The sequence below is a fragment of the Mangifera indica genome, chromosome 4, assembly GCF_011075055.1.
Source record: "Mangifera indica cultivar Alphonso chromosome 4, CATAS_Mindica_2.1, whole genome shotgun sequence".
Lineage (NCBI taxonomy): Eukaryota > Viridiplantae > Streptophyta > Magnoliopsida > Sapindales > Anacardiaceae > Mangifera > Mangifera indica.
In genome coordinates this window covers 2,195,177-2,212,521 of record NC_058140.1, presented here as the reverse complement: position 1 = coordinate 2,212,521, position 17,345 = coordinate 2,195,177, and the positions used below count along the sequence as shown (strand labels likewise).

The following is a 17,345-nucleotide window of genomic DNA, read 5'->3' as shown; positions in this document are numbered from 1 at the left end:
GATTAAATCCACAAGGAAAAACAAATGAGGCAAATGCTGACAAAGCTTTTGTATGATATTTGACTTCCACAATCACATTTAACTGCTTCCTATAACATGTTAATATCTTAATTAATATTAAGATCTCGAAAAGCAACTACTTTTAAAATTTGCTGCGTTTGGAAGGAGTAATCTCGATGACAAGTCCAGGGAAGACATCATCATCCATAGCTAAATGGAATAGAAGTGAACAGTATTGTCAACAAAGCAAAAGCTATTCCATGGAATGAATGAGATGGCTAACAACAGAATTTTATTCCAATTTAAATAATACAGTTCTTCTACAAACATTTGAACAAATTGAAAAGCACAACCCATGAAGAAAATTAGAAAAAATCACCAAGGATGAAAACCCCAGTGTTAAGTTCTTTCTATGCCTCTTTATATACAACCAAACTCTGCAATTTATACGGCGACTTGTTTCTTGTACAAATTTTAATGAGAAGGCTCATCCACTTGATTTTGCCAGCAACTTCCACACGCTTAATATCCCGGTTTCATCACCAGTAAAAATGAGGCCATCAGGACCAACCTGAATGTCTCTAACTTCACCTTTTGAAAATATCCTCACCCTTCTCAGTGAACCTATGCCAGAAAAAAATTGCAATTTGTTAGCCAAAAGGAAACATATATGTCAGCTAGTAAATTATCCGTATAAATTAAAGAAGAAGATACTCACAATGGTAAATCATATAAGTGAACAGAATTATTGTTACAAGCACACAATAATACTGGTCATCCAAAATCATTCAACCCACAAAGCGCAAGCACACCCTGTAGCAAACATATTACAAGAATACAATCAATTAATGAACTAAACATCAAGGCTATTAAAGCCACAGAGAAGGCAGAAGATGGAAAGTGGGAGGTGGTATATTTTTATTAAATCCTAAAACTATAATTCATCACATATAATAGACCTGGCAGCAAATATACAAAGTAGGAGCTAGAGTAAAGAAGCCCAACAGTTCAAGTGTGGAAACAAATGCAGAAACAAGCAAAATCATACAGTAGAAAAGAAAAAAAAGATCATGAAACCACATACATGTTCTTCATTATGTGTATAGGTTACTTCCAAGTTGCCTCCTGCAACACCCCAAACTTTTATAGTCTGGTCCAATGAACAGGATAACAAAAATTGATCCCAGCATAGAAGAGACATTGGTGTATCAGTATGACCATCTAGCGTCATAACAGACTGTAGAGTATCAAGATCCCAAACCTAGTTTAAGAAAGAAAGACAAGAGAGAGAGATTAGAACATCAGGAAATATGTATAACTAAAATACAAGTTAAACAAAAGTTCAACTCAGATGCATGTTAAAATAAAATTTTAAATAGAACGCATCAGCTCAATGACATGATATATGCTCCAAAATGAAAAGAGTCAAAGCATCAGCCCAGAACCCAAAGTAAAAAGGGCAGTGTCACATTATATAGACTTCTAAAACAACACAGCCCTGGGTAATTATTTAAAATCCACCTTCTAATCACCAGTCATAACACTAGATGATAATCTTAAAAATGACAACTTACCTTTATTGTATTGTCCATGGAACCAGAGTCAAGCATATTGTGTCCAACAGTTAGACATGTCACAGTGTGAGAGTGGCCTCTTAGAGATCCAACATGATGAAAAGGATTCTCAGCTCCAGGACTGCCTTTCCAGACAAAAATACCACAATCCTGCAAAACCAAATGAAATAATCAACTTTCCAGAGCAATGTAATGACCAAAAAAGATGATGCTGAAATTCAAATGACTAATGACATCCACCATTGTGATTTTCATGTTAAACAGAAAAAAGGGCATGCAATAAAATTTGGTGAATAAAAAACATAAATGATAGTTTTCCTTTCATAAGATCAACAGAACTTGCATTAATAATAAGCACACAAAAACATTTCAATTTCAAAAAAGAATCTTAATTGTTCAAGTTACCTGTGCTCCAGCAAAGAGCATTTCATTAGCAACAACCATGCAATAAACTTGGCCAACTGGTTCATTAAGGATAAATTCAGATGATGACTCAATATTCCATGCCTACAAAATCAACAACAAATGCAGAATTAACTTTGAGCACAAAACTATAAAGGTTTAAAGATGGAACAGATTATAATAAAGGAAACCGAAAAAAATATATTTAGCTATAGGCTAACCTTAACAACATTGGGCATGCCTATAAAGACCCATGGCCCCTCACAAATCAAGCAGCCAACTTCATCACCAAGATTGATTACACTGGCACATTGACCAGTATGACAGTCCCAAAGTCGTACTGTTCCATCTTTACTGCCTGAATAAAGCTTGTCTGACCCTAAAGGAAGGGCAATCCCACTGACAGCCTGTCAATTAGCATTTAAATATTTAATATTCCATAAGTTTTCTTAAAATCATAAATAAAGGAAAAAAGTGTAAAAGCATAATTAAAAAAATAAGTAGTTGGCCGGACAATATATCCATTAACCATTCAAGGAGCTGGCACACATTTGTTAAATTTATCTCCTTCCTTCAAGGCCAAACAGAATTTTAAAATAACCCTGAAAAAACATATCAGCGATCACAAGCTTACCTTCTGGTGCCCATCAAGCTTTGCCAGCATTGAGATCCCATTCCCGCAAAACCATGAATGTATAAACTGGCAGTTATCAGTATTCACAGACCTTTGGTGGAGTCTTTAAAGTACTTATCTTGTCTCCTGACTCAACACTTCCAGAAGAAGAAGCCAAGGCGTTCTTAGGTCTGTTATCAGTGGGGGTCTTTCTGATTCCATCTTTTGAGCCACTCAAAGTCCACACATTCTTCCTGCCACTAAAGTTGGTATTCTTCTTTGGCCGGTTTTCAGGTAAAGCGCTTGAAAGTTCAGTCAGGATTGGTGGTTGTGAATGTAAAAACCTACAGGGGTTTCTGTTGCACTTTCCAACCAGATTGAATTTACATAATGCACGGTTAGCAGGCTGTCCTTCCCTTTGATATGAGAGTCCCCTGGGTACCTTGACCTCCATACTATAATAAAGAAATATATAGAGAGAGAATCAATGGATAACAGAGACATATTAACCATTCCTTCAAAGACAATCCAAATCCCATCAAAGATCCAAATTTCAGAAGCTAATCCCACAATCTCTGTCTGTTAATCAGTAACAAGCAAGGAAATCTAAATTTCCAAAGGAACCAGGCCCAATTACATACAGGAACGCATGAGGAAGAACCCAATTGCATCGAATCCCTTGATGCTCCCATTGCAAGAAAGAAATTAAAAAAAACCCTAACCTACCCAAAAAGTAAAACTAAATGTAGATCAGCAGTAATCGAAATCTTGAAGAGTAATCTTGATATTCCACGTATTAAAAACATCAATCTGCGATCCTTATCTCCTTAACCAACCGCAACGCATCAAGATCAGCAGTAATCAGAATCTTGAATATCTCCTTAACCAATCTCAACGCATCAATATAAAACTCTAAAACCAAACCTATGAAAAAGAATAATAATAAAAAGAGAAGAGAACCCTAATACGCCTTCACGCGTGATTATAGCTTCTCCGATGTCCATTCTATAAATAAACCGCAAGTAATAACAACAGCAGCCTTGATTGAGAGGGAGATATGGCAACAAACCTGAGATTTCAAGAAGTCGAACTCCTAGAATCTTTAGAGAACGAAAAAGAAGAACTCAACAGAATTTTGAAAATGTAGAAGAAAGGAGAATGAGTGTTTATGAACTTGGAAGACCGCGCACACACATACGTAGAGATTCAGGTAGGTGCCGTTACTTTGACGAATTCCGTTTGGAATAAGAAAACGAGTGCCAGATGTATGCCACGTAATCACATGCTTAACGGCTCCCAAATTCAAATCCTATTCTAATTCTAATTCTAATTCAATATAAACTCGAATCATATACCGTTCATTTTATAAGACAAAATAATCTCTAATAATTAATTTTTTAATTTTAATTTTGAATAAATATTACAATAATTTATTTTAGATTAACGGAAAAATTCGATGCCCACTGAGTGTATTCAACCTCATCTAGAAAATGTTTTTTTTCATGAGTTAAATCAAGGTTTTTTATTTTATTTTATATATGTATATAAAATGTCAATTTAATATAGTTGAATAATAAATTTATAAAATTCAACTACATTAAATTGGCTTGACATTTTATACATATCAAAATTTATTATCCAACTATATTAAATTGACATGATATTTTATATATATATATATATATATATATATATATATATATATATATATATATTTATTTATTTATTATTCAACCATGTAAATAATACCAATAAGTTGATTTAATATAGTTGAATAATAAATTTATAGATATATATATATGTCAAAATTTATTACCCAACTATAATAAATTGACTAAACATTATATTTTATATATATATAACATCAATAAGTCAATTTAATATAGTTGAATAATAAATTTATATATATATCAAAATTTATTAAATTGTAGTTTTGTTAAAATTTAGTCAATTGCCACAAAAAACCCATTAACTTCAACTTCTCGAACCGGATAGACCCGAACTTGACCTGTTTTACATTGATGCTAAGTTGTCCCGCCTCTTGATAAGTCTCTTCTTCTTCACTTTCTCTTTTCACCCTCCATCGCGATTGACAACTTAAATCAGACCTATTTTTACTTGTCACTTGAGCTTTCTTTTTAAATTTTCTCGCAATAAAATCTTGAAAAAAAAAATTTAACATTCTTCGATTCAATTCTTTAATTGATGCCCTTGATTGTGTGTTTCAGCAGGTTATGCTGTTGAGGCATGCTCAAATCTTCTACTTGCTTCATTTCAAATGGCTCTTGCAATTGCAGTTACACAATCATGTCGCTTGGTAATTTAATATATAATTTTTTTTCCTTTTCCAGTATTTGTATAAATTATTAATGCTATGAAATGAATATAATTAGTGATGCTTTTAGTAATCAGAGAATCAATTTTTGTAGTGTTTTAGTACGAAACAGTTGAGAAGTGCTATAAGCTGATTGGATCGGTCTAAATTGTTTAATAAGGTAAACAGGTATGTATATCAATTGGCAATAGTGTACTTGCTGTGTTGATTGTTTATTGTGATAAATATTGAAATTATATTCTCTTACAAGTAACTATCTAATTCTAATTAATTATTCTTTATTTTATTGTTAATAGCAACTCCAATTTTATTCTTATATGGGTATAAATCTATATGTATCATTATATGATTGAATATTATTTTATTTTTAATTCATAATTATCTAATCATATAATATTACATATTAAATATGTATTTATTTATATACTTAAAATAAATACGCATACTTTTATGGAAATAAAATAGTCACAAGTTATACAACAATAAAAACCGACGTCCAAATGTTCACGTAAAAATCAAGTATATATGAACATACATACAACATGAGTAGAATGCGTGCACATTAAAACAATATATGAACAAAAAATTATATAATTTGCCAAATGTATAGTTACGCCTATTCATTATTCAAGTATATTAAATTGACTTGTTGACATTATATTGAATGATTTATTTATATATATTCTTAAACTTGGAATCATTAGGAAATGGCTATATTTGAGTGTTGTATTTCCTCTTCTCCTCACCCATCAAACGCTCTCTTAATCTATATTATGTAAATTTACTTTTACCAAAATTAAGGCAAACAATTTTATCACAGTAATATCTAATATTGTAATTCAAGAGATCTATACAAATTGATTTTGTCTAGATAACAAAGGTTTGGACGAAAAGTTTCAACTTTTTTTTTGGATTTTATCGAATCTAGATGTCATTAGTTAGATAGAAAGACATCGCTAGGAGAAAGAGAAATCGATCGTTGTTTGCTAGAAAATAGCTGACAAAATTTAAAACCTTAGGTAAGAGAGAAAATGTAACTTTTTAAAATCAAATTTTGAGAGAAAATTGTTTGTTTTTCAAACGAAGAGGGATAAAATGATATAAACTTTTATTTTTAAAAAAATTAATATTAAATAATAATTTTACTCTTAACTATAATTGAAAATTTTAATAAAAATTGGTTCATAGGTGAATGTTTGGGTTTTTGAAAATTGGAAGGTGAAAATTTGTGATTTCACTATACCGTGGGTGGGAACAAGTCACCTGTTATACAATAATAAAAATTGACATCCAAATATTTACGTAAAATTCAAGTATACATGTGTGCGCAATAAAACACTCTATGAACAAAAAAAGTTCATAATTTACTAAATATATAATTACCCCTCTCTCTCTCTCTCTCTCTCTCTATATATATATATATATATATATAAAATGTCAATTTAATATAGTTGAATAATAAATTTATAAAATTCAACTATATTAAATTGGCTTGACATTTTATATATATCAAAATTTCTTATCCAACTATATTAAATTGACATGATATCTATGTTATCCAACCATGTAAATAATACCAATAAGTTGATGTAATATAGTTGAATAATAAATTTATAGATTTATATATGAAAATTTATTACCCAACTATATTAAATTGACTAAAAATTATATTGAATATATATCTATATATATTAAAATTTATTATTCAAATTGTATTAGATTGAATTATTGATATTATATTGAATTATTTATTTATTTTATATCACACCAGTTTCTCTATATAAGTTTACATCTTTAACAATATATAGAGTAATATTTTATGCATAAACAAAAATATATTATTATATGATTAGATAGTTAAAAATTAAAGATAAAATAACACTTAATCACATGGTGACAGATTCTTATTTGTGTAAAAAGTTATATATAAAAGTTGTATATACAGTATTATTGTAATATATATATTCTGAAACTTGGAATCATCAAGAAATGGCATGGTGGTTGTGTGTGATTGACTATACATACAAGTGTTGTATTTCCTCTTCTCCTCACCCATCAAACGCTCTTCTTACTTAATCTATATTAGTCGTCCACTTTCCAACATTTTCATTGCTCATACTTAATTCTATCATCGGATCTGTCTATCTATTTTGCAAGTATACAGATCTATATATCTTTTAGCTATTCTCTTCTGATTAACTTACTTCTCTTCACTCTCTCTATTTCTATATTTAGAAGTAACTGAAAAAATACTTTAATATCTGCATGCTGTTTAAACCACCTGCAAATTAACACAATCATATTATTGCATGCAAAAGAAAAGCAGCATATCATTATGTGGAAGCTGAAGATTGCAGAAGGTGGCAATGATCCATACATTTACAGCACAAACAACTTTGTGGGAAGGCAAACATGGGAGTTTGATCCAGAAGCAGGGACTCCTGAGGAGCGAGCTGAGGTTGAAGCTGCTCGTCAAAAATTCTACAAAAATCGGTTTCAGGTCAAGCCCAGTGGTGATATTCTCTGGCGAATGCAGGTATTGGTGCCCATAATTTATTTCTATTCTGTTTATATTTGCGCTTGTGTCTCTCTTCATTTCTCTTTTCCTTTACACAATTCATCTCCTTTTCAGATGATGAGTCCATCTTGCATCGATATTACTTTTTTCATAGGATGAAGCTGAAAATATCTTAATTTGGAACTATATATATATTTTTGTTTTAATCACAGATGTGGGTTTAAAATAAGTAACCGTTATTATTGATTTATCATAGCAACACTACAAAAAAGGAAGGTAAAGTTAACCATCTAAAATAATTAATTACACCAGTAATCCTGGCTATACTAATTAACCTGAAGTTGCTATATGATTCACATATCATTTTTTTTTATAGAAAAGTTTTACATATGGTATCTGTATATGTAATTAATTACGTAATTATGTTACATTCATAAATTATATAAGATAAGGTTTTAAATATTATCATCTTGAAAATAGATAATAAACTCATATTACCCAATCATGTATTACCATGTAAATTTGTTTGCCATTTTCCCACATATGAGACATTACTGTTAATTTCTGGGAAATGGCCATCAAGAACATCGCTATTTATTAGCAATATTAAGAAAAGAGACGAGTTTGTAGCAGAAATTTCATGAAAGTTATGTTGTTGCGGGTCTCCGACTGTTTTTTCATTTTCAGAGAAGCTAAAAGATCAATAACAAAGTTAAAAGATGGAAGAATTAAAGCTTCACTTTAAAAAATTATGAATTACTTGTAGCTAATACATACGAACTCAAGTCAACCTCTATCTTATTCACGCTGATTTTATTTCCCCATTATTTTCGGTCCATTCTTCTTAGATCACATTCACAAACCTCCATTTTCAAACGTCAATTAACCAATCATGTTAATACAATTTCTAGCTTTGTATTTTATGTCCAATCTGTCTTGCTCATCACCACGTAAATATGTATTTGTTTATTGAATAATTAATTTTCCCTCTCTGAAAAATTTTAGTTTCTTCGGGAGAAAAATTTCAAACAAACAATCCCAGCTGTAAAGGTGGAGGATGGAGAAGAAATAACGTATGAAACAGCTACAGTCTCGTTGAGGAGGGCGGTCCATTACCTCTCAGCCTTGCAAGCCTCCGACGGCCATTGGCCAGCTGAAAATGCTGGTCCTTTGTTTTTCCTTCCTCCATTGGTAATTAGATAGTACACTGTTTAGAACAGTATCTGAAATTTTTATTAATTACATGTATCTAAAAGGAATTGCTCATATGCAGGTGATGTGCACCTATATAACGGGGCATCTTGACAGTTTATTTCCAGCAGAGCATAAGAAGGAAATCCTTCGATACATATACTATCATCAGAATGAAGATGGTGGGTGGGGATTACATATTGAAGGCCACAGCACCATGTTTTGTACAGCTCTCAGCTACATCTGCATGCGTATCCTTGGAGAAGGACCTGATGGCGGCGAAGATAATGCTTGTGCTAGAGCTCGAAAATGGATCCTTGACCGTGGTGGTGTCACTCACATTCCTTCTTGGGGAAAGACTTGGCTTTCGGTAACCACATCACTTTATCTATATATTAACTTCGTTAATGTGTCATCAATGCATTTGCATTAATTTATCTTTTATCTGTCATAGATACTTGGTGTGTTCAATTGGTCTGGAAGCAACCCAATGCCTCCCGAATTTTGGATCCTTCCATCATTTCTTCCAATGCATCCAGGTTAGTATTGCATCATTTTGGATTAAGATTTTGATATTAATTGTTCATTTATTAGTTATTAATTTTAATTCTTCACAAATGCAGCCAAAATGTGGTGCTACTGCCGCATGGTGTACATGCCAATGTCATATTTATATGGCAAGAAATTTGTTGGCCCAATTACATCTCTCATTCTACAACTGAGGGAAGAGCTCTACATTCAACCTTACAATCAAGTTAATTGGGGAAAAGTACGCCATTTATGTGCCAAGGTGAGATTATAATTGTACACATTCAAATATTCTTGTTATTTGTGTTGTTTTCTTAATAATAAATATATATACAACTAAAAATTGTTATCATTGCAGGAGGATCTTTACTATCCCCATCCTTTGATTCAAGATTTGATTTGGGACTGTTTACATATATTCTCTGAGCCTTTTCTTACACATTGGCCTTTCAACAAGTTGATAAGAGAGAGAGCACTTCAAGTAACAATGAAGCACATTCATTATGAAGATGAGAATAGTCGGTACATTGACATAGGATGTGTGGAAAAGGTCAAATAACAATTCACTAGATATGCAAATGCATCATTTCTTTTATTCTGTGTATCCATTTATCTAATTCTTTTGATTGAATTATATATACACAGGTGTTATGCATGCTAGCCTGTTGGGTTGAAGATCCAAATGGGGATTATTTCAAGAAGCATCTAGCTAGGATTCCAGATTTCTTATGGGTTAGTGAAGATGGAATGAAGCTGCAGGTAAATAATTAATTAATTAATCAATTAGTATATATCACCGAATTCAATGAAGTCTAGTTTAGATTTAGCATTGATAAATTAATTCCATTGTTGCAAATGCAGAGTTTTGGAAGCCAGCTATGGGATGCTAGTTTTGCTATTCAAGCTTTGCTTGCTAGTAATCTCACTGATGAAATAGGACCTGTACTTAAGAGAGGACATGAATTTATCAAGGCATCTCAGGTAATTTAACATTTAATAAGCCCAATATTAGTTTCATTGAATTTTCCTCAGAGTTAATGATTTTACATTTTATTTGTAAATTAAGGTGAAAGACAATCCTTCTGGTGACTTCAAGGGAATGTATCGACATATTTCCAAAGGCTCTTGGACTTTTTCTGATCAAGATCATGGATGGCAACTTTCTGATTGTACTGCTGAAGGTTTTAAGGTATTTATAAACTTATTCATAAAATTATTGATCAAACAAAGAAAAGTTATTTCTTTATTTCTCTATATCTCACTGTAGATATATATTGTCCCTCATTTTGTTTAGTGTTGCCTGTTTTTCTCAATGATGCCACCCGAAATCGTTGGGGAGAAAATGGAACCTGAGAGGTTATATGATTGTGTTAATGTCCTATTATCATTACAGGTGCACATATATTGATAAGTTCTCAAACAAATTTTCTCGTGCATACATTTCAAGATTATATATGTTTTATGCTTTTAAATCAAAACAATAATTAAAAGCTCCCTTTTTTAACTCCTTGCAGAGTAAAAATGGAGGCCTCGCCGCCTGGGAGCCAGCCGGAGCCCAAAAATGGTTGGAAGTAAGTTTTTGAATCTACATATTAATATGACTTTGCTGTGTTAAATCTTTCTAATTAGTTTATATCACAAACATATTAATGACTGGCACTTCCAATGTATTTGTCTTTAGTTGCTAAATCCTACTGAATTTTTTGCGGACGTAGTGATTGAGCGCGAATATGTTGAGTGCACCTCATCAACTATCCATGCTTTAGTTTTGTTTAAAGAATTATATCCAGGACACAGAAAGAGAGAGATTGAAAATTTCATCACAAAAGCAGTTGGCTACTTGGAAAACATTCAATTGTCTGATGGTTCATGGTAAAATTAATTATTATTAATTTTATTAAAGAACATATGCTTGATATATATATTTTTTAATGAATATATTTATACATATATAGGTACGGAAATTGGGGAGTCTGCTTCACATATGGTACTTGGTTTGCACTTGAAGGACTGGCAGCTGCTGGCAAGACTTACAACAATTCTGTAACTGTGCGTAAAGGTGTTGATTTTCTTCTTAAATCACAGACAAAGGATGGTGGTTGGGGTGAGAGTTATCGTTCTTGCCCAGAAGAGGTATGTATTTGTGTCAATTGATTTCTTACTGTATTACAACGTACTAAACATATGTACTAATTTTTTGTCTTGGGCATTTAGAAATACATACCTCTCGAAGGAAACAGGTCAAATTTAGTTCAAACTGCATGGGCTATATTGGGTTTAATTCATGGTGGACAGGTTAGTTTCAATAAATTGCTAAAAAAATTATATTTTCACGTTTACGCACTACAATAAATTTTGTGCTATTTATGTTTTTATGTGTTTTTCTTTGGATTATTAGGTAGAAAGAGACCCAACTCCTATTCACCATGCAGCTAAGTTGATAATTAATTCTCAGCTAGAAGATGGTGATTTTTCCCAGCAGGTATAGTTAAAGGAAATGAAAAAATGGGCACATGTTAAGTTCAAATGTTTCAATAAATGATTAATGAATAAATGATGTAATGCTTGTAGGAAATTGCAGGAGTGTTTAGGAAGAACTGCATGTTACATTACCCGATGTATAGAAATATTTTCCCACTGTGGGCTCTTGCTGAATACCAAAGAAGGGTTTCACTGCCTTCCAAGACTAATGTTTGAGGAAATCAGTACAGAAGCAAGTTAATTACTGTTGAAAAATTGGGTCCTTAGATCTTATGTTGATTATTTTATTCTCTTTATATTTTACCAAAGACTATAAATAAAAGCCTTAGTTTTAATTCAAAATATCTCAAAAACAATTGTATTGAGAGAATCCTATTATTAGAGATTTTTAATAGTTTTATATTTTCTTTGTAACTATTATTTGAAGATAGTGGAAGTAATCAGTGACATCGAGGATGTAGGTATATTTACTGAACCTTGTAAATTCTTGTGTTCTCTTTCTTTTATTTTTCTACATTTTTATTTTTTGTCTTAATTGTTTATTATATTCAATAGCATAGAAATTGTATTTTATGTTTCCGCTGCACAACAAATGGTATTAGAGCCTAGGTTTAGGATAGTGAGTAGTTATTTATATAGTTATGTACATGTTTAGGAAAATACTGTCTAAAGAGGTTGGATTTTAAGGAGGCTCTGTCCCCATCAATCTTTCATGAGTATTTTCCTGGTGCATATATTATCATTTTTGGCACTTACTACTATCCTAGGTTATAGTAATTTTTTTTAGCTATTGAATATAAATTTGTGAAACTTGGTTATTTGAAAAATTATCTGCCAAGTAAATTGTAGTCAACAGAAAATGGCATCAACATAAACAAAGACAATTGTGACAAGCACAAAAATTGATGTGGAAAAATTTGATGGCCGAAACAATTTTGGCTTGTGGCAATGTGAAGTGATGGACACCCTGTGTTAAGAAAATCTTGATATAGCTCTGGGGGAGAAATAACCAGAGAAGATAGATGACAAAGAATAGGCGAATATCAATTGCCAAGCATGTGGTACAATCCATACATGTCTTTGCTGAGAGCATAAATATCCATTCTTGAAAAAGACGTCTATAAGTAAGATGTGGAAGACATTAGAAAACAAGTATATGAAGAAGAGCAATGAGAATAGACTTTATTTAAAGAAGAGATTGTTTCGTCTTCAATTGAAACCTGGTACAAGTATAAGTGATCATATTGATACTTTTAACTAGTTAATAGTTGATTTACTGAACCTAGATGAAACCTTCAAAGATGAAGATAAGACAATACTTATACTAGATCCCTTTCTAAAAAATTGGATCATCTAAGCATTACATTACTTCATGGAAAAGAGAAATTAACTTATGATGAAGTATATGCTACTTTGAATAATAATGAAATTCAAAAAAAAAATCAACAAGAGAATTGAGAGATGACTGTTGAAGACCTTATTGCAAGAGGACGAAGTCAAAGTCGTAAGCAAGAAAGAAGGGGTAGATCTTAGTCAAAGAAAAGACTTAGTAAAGATGAATGTGTTTTTTGTCGAGAGATAGGACATTGGAAGAAAGATTGTCTGAAATTACAAAGGAAAGATAAAGGTAAGACCAAAGTTACTTTAGATGCATGTGTAGTTGAACTTGATAAAGATGAGTCAGACTTTGCTCTAGTAAGCCTACCATTGACATCTCAATATGATGAATGGCTTCTAGATTCGAGTTGCACTTACCATATGTGGCCACACAAGGAGTGGTTCTTCAATTATGAAAAACTAAATAGTGGAGTTGTTTTCATGGATAATGATAGTCCTTGCAAAATAGTGAAGATAAGTTCAATCTGTTTAAAGAATAATGATGGATCAACTAGAGTTTTGACAAACGTTCGACATGTATCACAATTAAAGAAAAATCTCATCTTTTTGGGAGTTTTGGAATCCAATGGCTTCAATGTGTTAATACGATACGAAGTTTTGAAAGTTATCTTTGGTACCCTTGTAGTAATGAAAGGTACAAGAAGAAATAATTTATATTATTATAATGATGGTATAGTTTTTGAATTAGTAGTTGCATTATCTAAAAAAGATGCAGATGTTGAAACAACCAGACTTTGACATATACGTTTAGGACGTGTAGGGGAAAAAACCTTATTTAGTTTGGTGAAACAAGGCTTATTGAAAGGAGAAAGACTTGCAAGTCGGATTTTTGTGAGCATTGTGTCTTGGGAAAACAGACAAAAGTAAAATTTAAGACTGTAATTCATAATATTGAAGGTATTTTAGATTATTTTCACTTTGATGTGTAAGGACTTACTAAGACAACTTCTTTAGGAGGTAGACACTACTTTGTTACTTTCGTTGATGACTTTTCTAGAAGAACATGAGTGTACGCTTTAAAGAAGAAGAATGACGTATTAGGTGTTTTCTTGAAATGGAAAAAGACAATTGAAACTCAAACTGGTAGAAAAATCAAATGACTAAGGACTGATAATGGTGGTAAGTATACTAATGATCCATTTTTTTAAGTTTGTCAGGCTAAAGGTATTGTACGTTATTTCTCAGTCAAAGGAACACCACAATAGAATGGGGTGGCAGAACACATGAATCGAACTTTGTTGGAAAATGTTAGATGTATGTTGTCTAATGCTAGGTTGGGCAAAACATTTTACGCTAAGACAGTTACATATGCATGTCATCTCATAAATCGTTTACCATCCATTATAATTAAGGGGAAAACACCCCTTGAGTTATGGTTTGAAAAACTTGCTAATGACTATGATTCCTTATGTGTGTTTGGTTACACTGCCTAATATCATACAAATGAGTCTAAATTAGATTCGAGAGCTAAGAAAGCAATTTTCATAGGAATTAGTTCTAGAGTGAAAGGATATCATCTTTGGTGCCTATATTTAAAGAAAATCATTGACAGCAGGGATGTTACCTTTGATCAATATGCCTTATTAAAGAAGGTAACAAAAAAGACCAATGATACTCAACAACAAGTGGAGTGTACTCCATAACAAGTGAAGTTTGAGATAATCACAATAATAAACCCAACCAGAATTATTGAAAATAATAATGACACTTTAGTGGCAGAAGAGGAAAGTGAAAATGGAAAGGTTTCAACCCAAGAACCTCAACAATAACAAGAATCAATTGTATCATATAGGCCAAAATGAGAAATACATAAACCTACTTGATTTGTTGATATGTTGGCCTATGCATTTCTAATTGTAGATGATGATATTCCTTCCACATATAAAGAAGCAGTTAGAAGTCTAAAAGCTGAAAAGTGGAAGAAAGCCATGGATGAGAAAAATAAAACTTGGCAGTTCAATTACCAGAGAATAAGAAGGCAATTGGGTGCAAGTGGATGTATGCAAAAAAAGATAGATTTCCTAACAAAAAAGATGTTCACTACAAGGCAAGATTGGTAGCAAAAGGCTATGCTTAAAAGGAAGAGATTGATTTTAATGAGATATTTTTTTCTAGTTGTTAAGCATTCCTCTATTAGAAATTTGTTGGCCTTGGTAGCATAATTGAATCTCGAACTAGTTCAACTTGATGTGAACTGCATTTTTACACGATAATTTAGAAGAAGAAATCTACATGATTCAGCCTGAAGGATTTAAGGTTGTTAATAAAGAGAATTGGATTTGCAAACTAAAGAGATCGTTTTATGGATTGAAATAGTCACTAAGATAGGGGTACAAGCGATTTGATTGATTCATGATGGAGCATATGTACACAAGAAGCAAGTATGAAAATTATGTATATTTTCGTAGGCTAAAAGATGAGTTTTTCATTTATCTATTATTATATGTTAATGATATGTTGATAGGTTCAATGAACCAAGAAGAAATTGAGAAATTGAAAATACAAAATCAATCAAGAATTTGAAATGAAAGATCTGGGAGAAGGCAAGAAGATATTAGGTATGGAGATTAGTAGAGAAAGAAGAAGAAGCTAGGTTAGTTTGACTCCAAAAGAATATCTAAAGAATACAAATCAATCAAGAGTTTGAAATGAGAAATTGAAAATATAAATCAATCAAGAATTTGAAATGAAAGATCTAGGAGAAGCCAAGAAGATTTTAGGTATGGAGATTAGTGGAGAAAGAAGAAGAACCTAGGTTAGTTTGACTCCAAAAGAATATCTGAAGAAGGTACTACATTGTTTTGACATTTTTGAGAAGTCAAAACCTATAAATACTCTACTTGCTCCTTATTTCAAGATTAGTGCATCTTTATCTCCATGTATAGATGAAGAGCGAAGATATATGTCACAAGTTCCATATTCTAATGCGGTTGGTATCTTGATGTATGCAATAGTGTATACAAGGCCTGACATTTCACATGCAGTTGGAGTTGTGAGCAGATATATGCATTATCCTAGTAAGGGACATTGGCAGGTTGTGAAATGGATTCTACAATACTTACTAAAGATTGTAGATGTTGGTTTAGCATTTGAATAGGATGATGTACTTAGTCAAGATGTGATTGGATATGTTGACTCTAATTATGCTAATGATTTGAAAAAACGTTGATCAACTACTAGTTAGTCTGTACACTTGCGAAAGCACCAATCAATTGGAAGTCCACCTTGTAGTCTACAATTGCTTTGTCTACTACTGAGGTAGAGTATATGACAGTTATAAAGGTTGTAAAAGAAGCCATTTGGTTACAAGGATTGTTGGAAGATTTAGGAATTGTTTAAAAACATGTCAATGTGTACTTTGATAGTAAGAGTGAAATTTTGGCAAAAAATCCAATATCCCATGTACAAACTAAGCATATTGACGTTAGACATCATTTTGTATAGGAGATTATTGAAGAAAGGCATATACAACTCCTGAAAATTAGGACTTTTGAGAACCTTACAGATATGATGACCAAAGTGGTAACAATAATCAAGTTCAATCATTGTTTGATCTTAATCAACATCCTACAAGCTTAAATAGCGCCAAAAGGCGCATTTGAAGTCACTGCTAAAGAAAAAAATATACCAAAAATTTGGTGGGACTCCCTAAATTGCCAAGGCGGAGATTGTTGAAAAATTGGCTCTTTAGGTCCCACATTGATTATTTTATTTTCTTTGTATTTTACCAAAGGCTATAAATAGAAATATTGGTTTTAACTTAAAACATCCCAAAAACAATTGTAGTCAAACACAATTGTATTGAAAAAATCTTATTGTTAGGAATCTCTAGTAGTTTTATATTTTCTTTGTAACTATTCTTTGAAGATAGTGAAAGTAATCAATGGCGCCAAGGAGATAGATACATTTATCGAACCTTGTAAATTCTTGTGTTCTCTTTCTTTTATTTTTCTACATTTCTATTTTTTGTCTTAATTATTAATTATATTCAATAGCATAAAAATTGTGTTTTATGTTTCTGCTACACAACAATTACAAGTCATAATAGTATTATTTCTTAAATCTTTGTAATGCAATGTAATGGCCATGGTTTATTTGTTTATGTTTAGGGCAAAAAACACTTATGTATCTTTGAATTAAATGATACCAATTGAGTTAAAAGTTTCTTGTTGCAACCACTGATCGAGCTATTTGTTATAATATTTTGGTGATAATGATGATGATGATGATGATATAAGAAATTAAAAGCCCTTCAGCAGGTATATTTGTCATTCATATACATATATATATAATAAATTAAGATAA

At 31.7% G+C, this 17,345-nt stretch overlaps 2 protein-coding genes across 5 annotated transcripts in view; one reads left to right on the top strand and one right to left on the bottom strand.

Moving 5' to 3' along the window:
• Window positions 1–269: 269 nt before the first annotated feature.
• Window positions 270–17,345, bottom strand: part of LOC123214837 (zinc finger CCCH domain-containing protein 48-like) — a 38,975-nt gene continuing 21,899 nt past the window's right edge. The window contains exons 1-7 of one of the 2 annotated variants that reach the window (XM_044634840.1): window positions 2,611–3,798; window positions 2,198–2,383; window positions 1,980–2,081; window positions 1,575–1,724; window positions 1,085–1,261; window positions 719–813; window positions 270–624 (exon numbers count right to left, since the gene is read on the bottom strand). In XM_044634840.1, the coding sequence (XP_044490775.1) occupies window positions 775–813; window positions 1,085–1,261; window positions 1,575–1,724; window positions 1,980–2,081; window positions 2,198–2,383; window positions 2,611–2,640 (684 nt within the window). In that variant the 5' untranslated portion in view covers window positions 2,641–3,798 and the 3' untranslated portion in view covers window positions 270–624; window positions 719–774. Of the gene's footprint in view, window positions 625–718; window positions 814–1,084; window positions 1,262–1,574; window positions 1,725–1,979; window positions 2,082–2,197; window positions 2,384–2,610; window positions 3,799–17,345 lie in introns of those variants that run through there. The other variant, XM_044634839.1, reaches the window with a different exon arrangement.
• Window positions 6,915–12,117, top strand: LOC123214831 (beta-amyrin synthase-like). 3 transcript variants are annotated; one of them, XM_044634830.1, is made up of 16 exons: window positions 6,915–7,460; window positions 8,448–8,633; window positions 8,716–9,003; window positions 9,088–9,172; window positions 9,257–9,423; window positions 9,520–9,711; window positions 9,807–9,920; window positions 10,023–10,142; window positions 10,228–10,350; window positions 10,456–10,554; window positions 10,676–10,732; window positions 10,843–11,033; window positions 11,117–11,294; window positions 11,376–11,456; window positions 11,560–11,643; window positions 11,743–12,117. In XM_044634830.1, exons 1-16 carry the CDS (start codon window positions 7,260–7,262, stop codon window positions 11,881–11,883), a joined length of 2,307 nt encoding a protein of 768 aa, XP_044490765.1. In that variant the 5' UTR covers window positions 6,915–7,259; the 3' UTR covers window positions 11,884–12,117. The 3 variants fall into 3 exon arrangements, with proteins under 3 accessions (XP_044490765.1, XP_044490766.1, XP_044490767.1); XM_044634831.1 differs by having other exon boundaries at window positions 11,733–12,117; XM_044634832.1 differs by lacking the exons at window positions 11,117–11,294; window positions 11,376–11,456; window positions 11,560–11,643; window positions 11,743–12,117 and having other exon boundaries at window positions 10,877–11,012.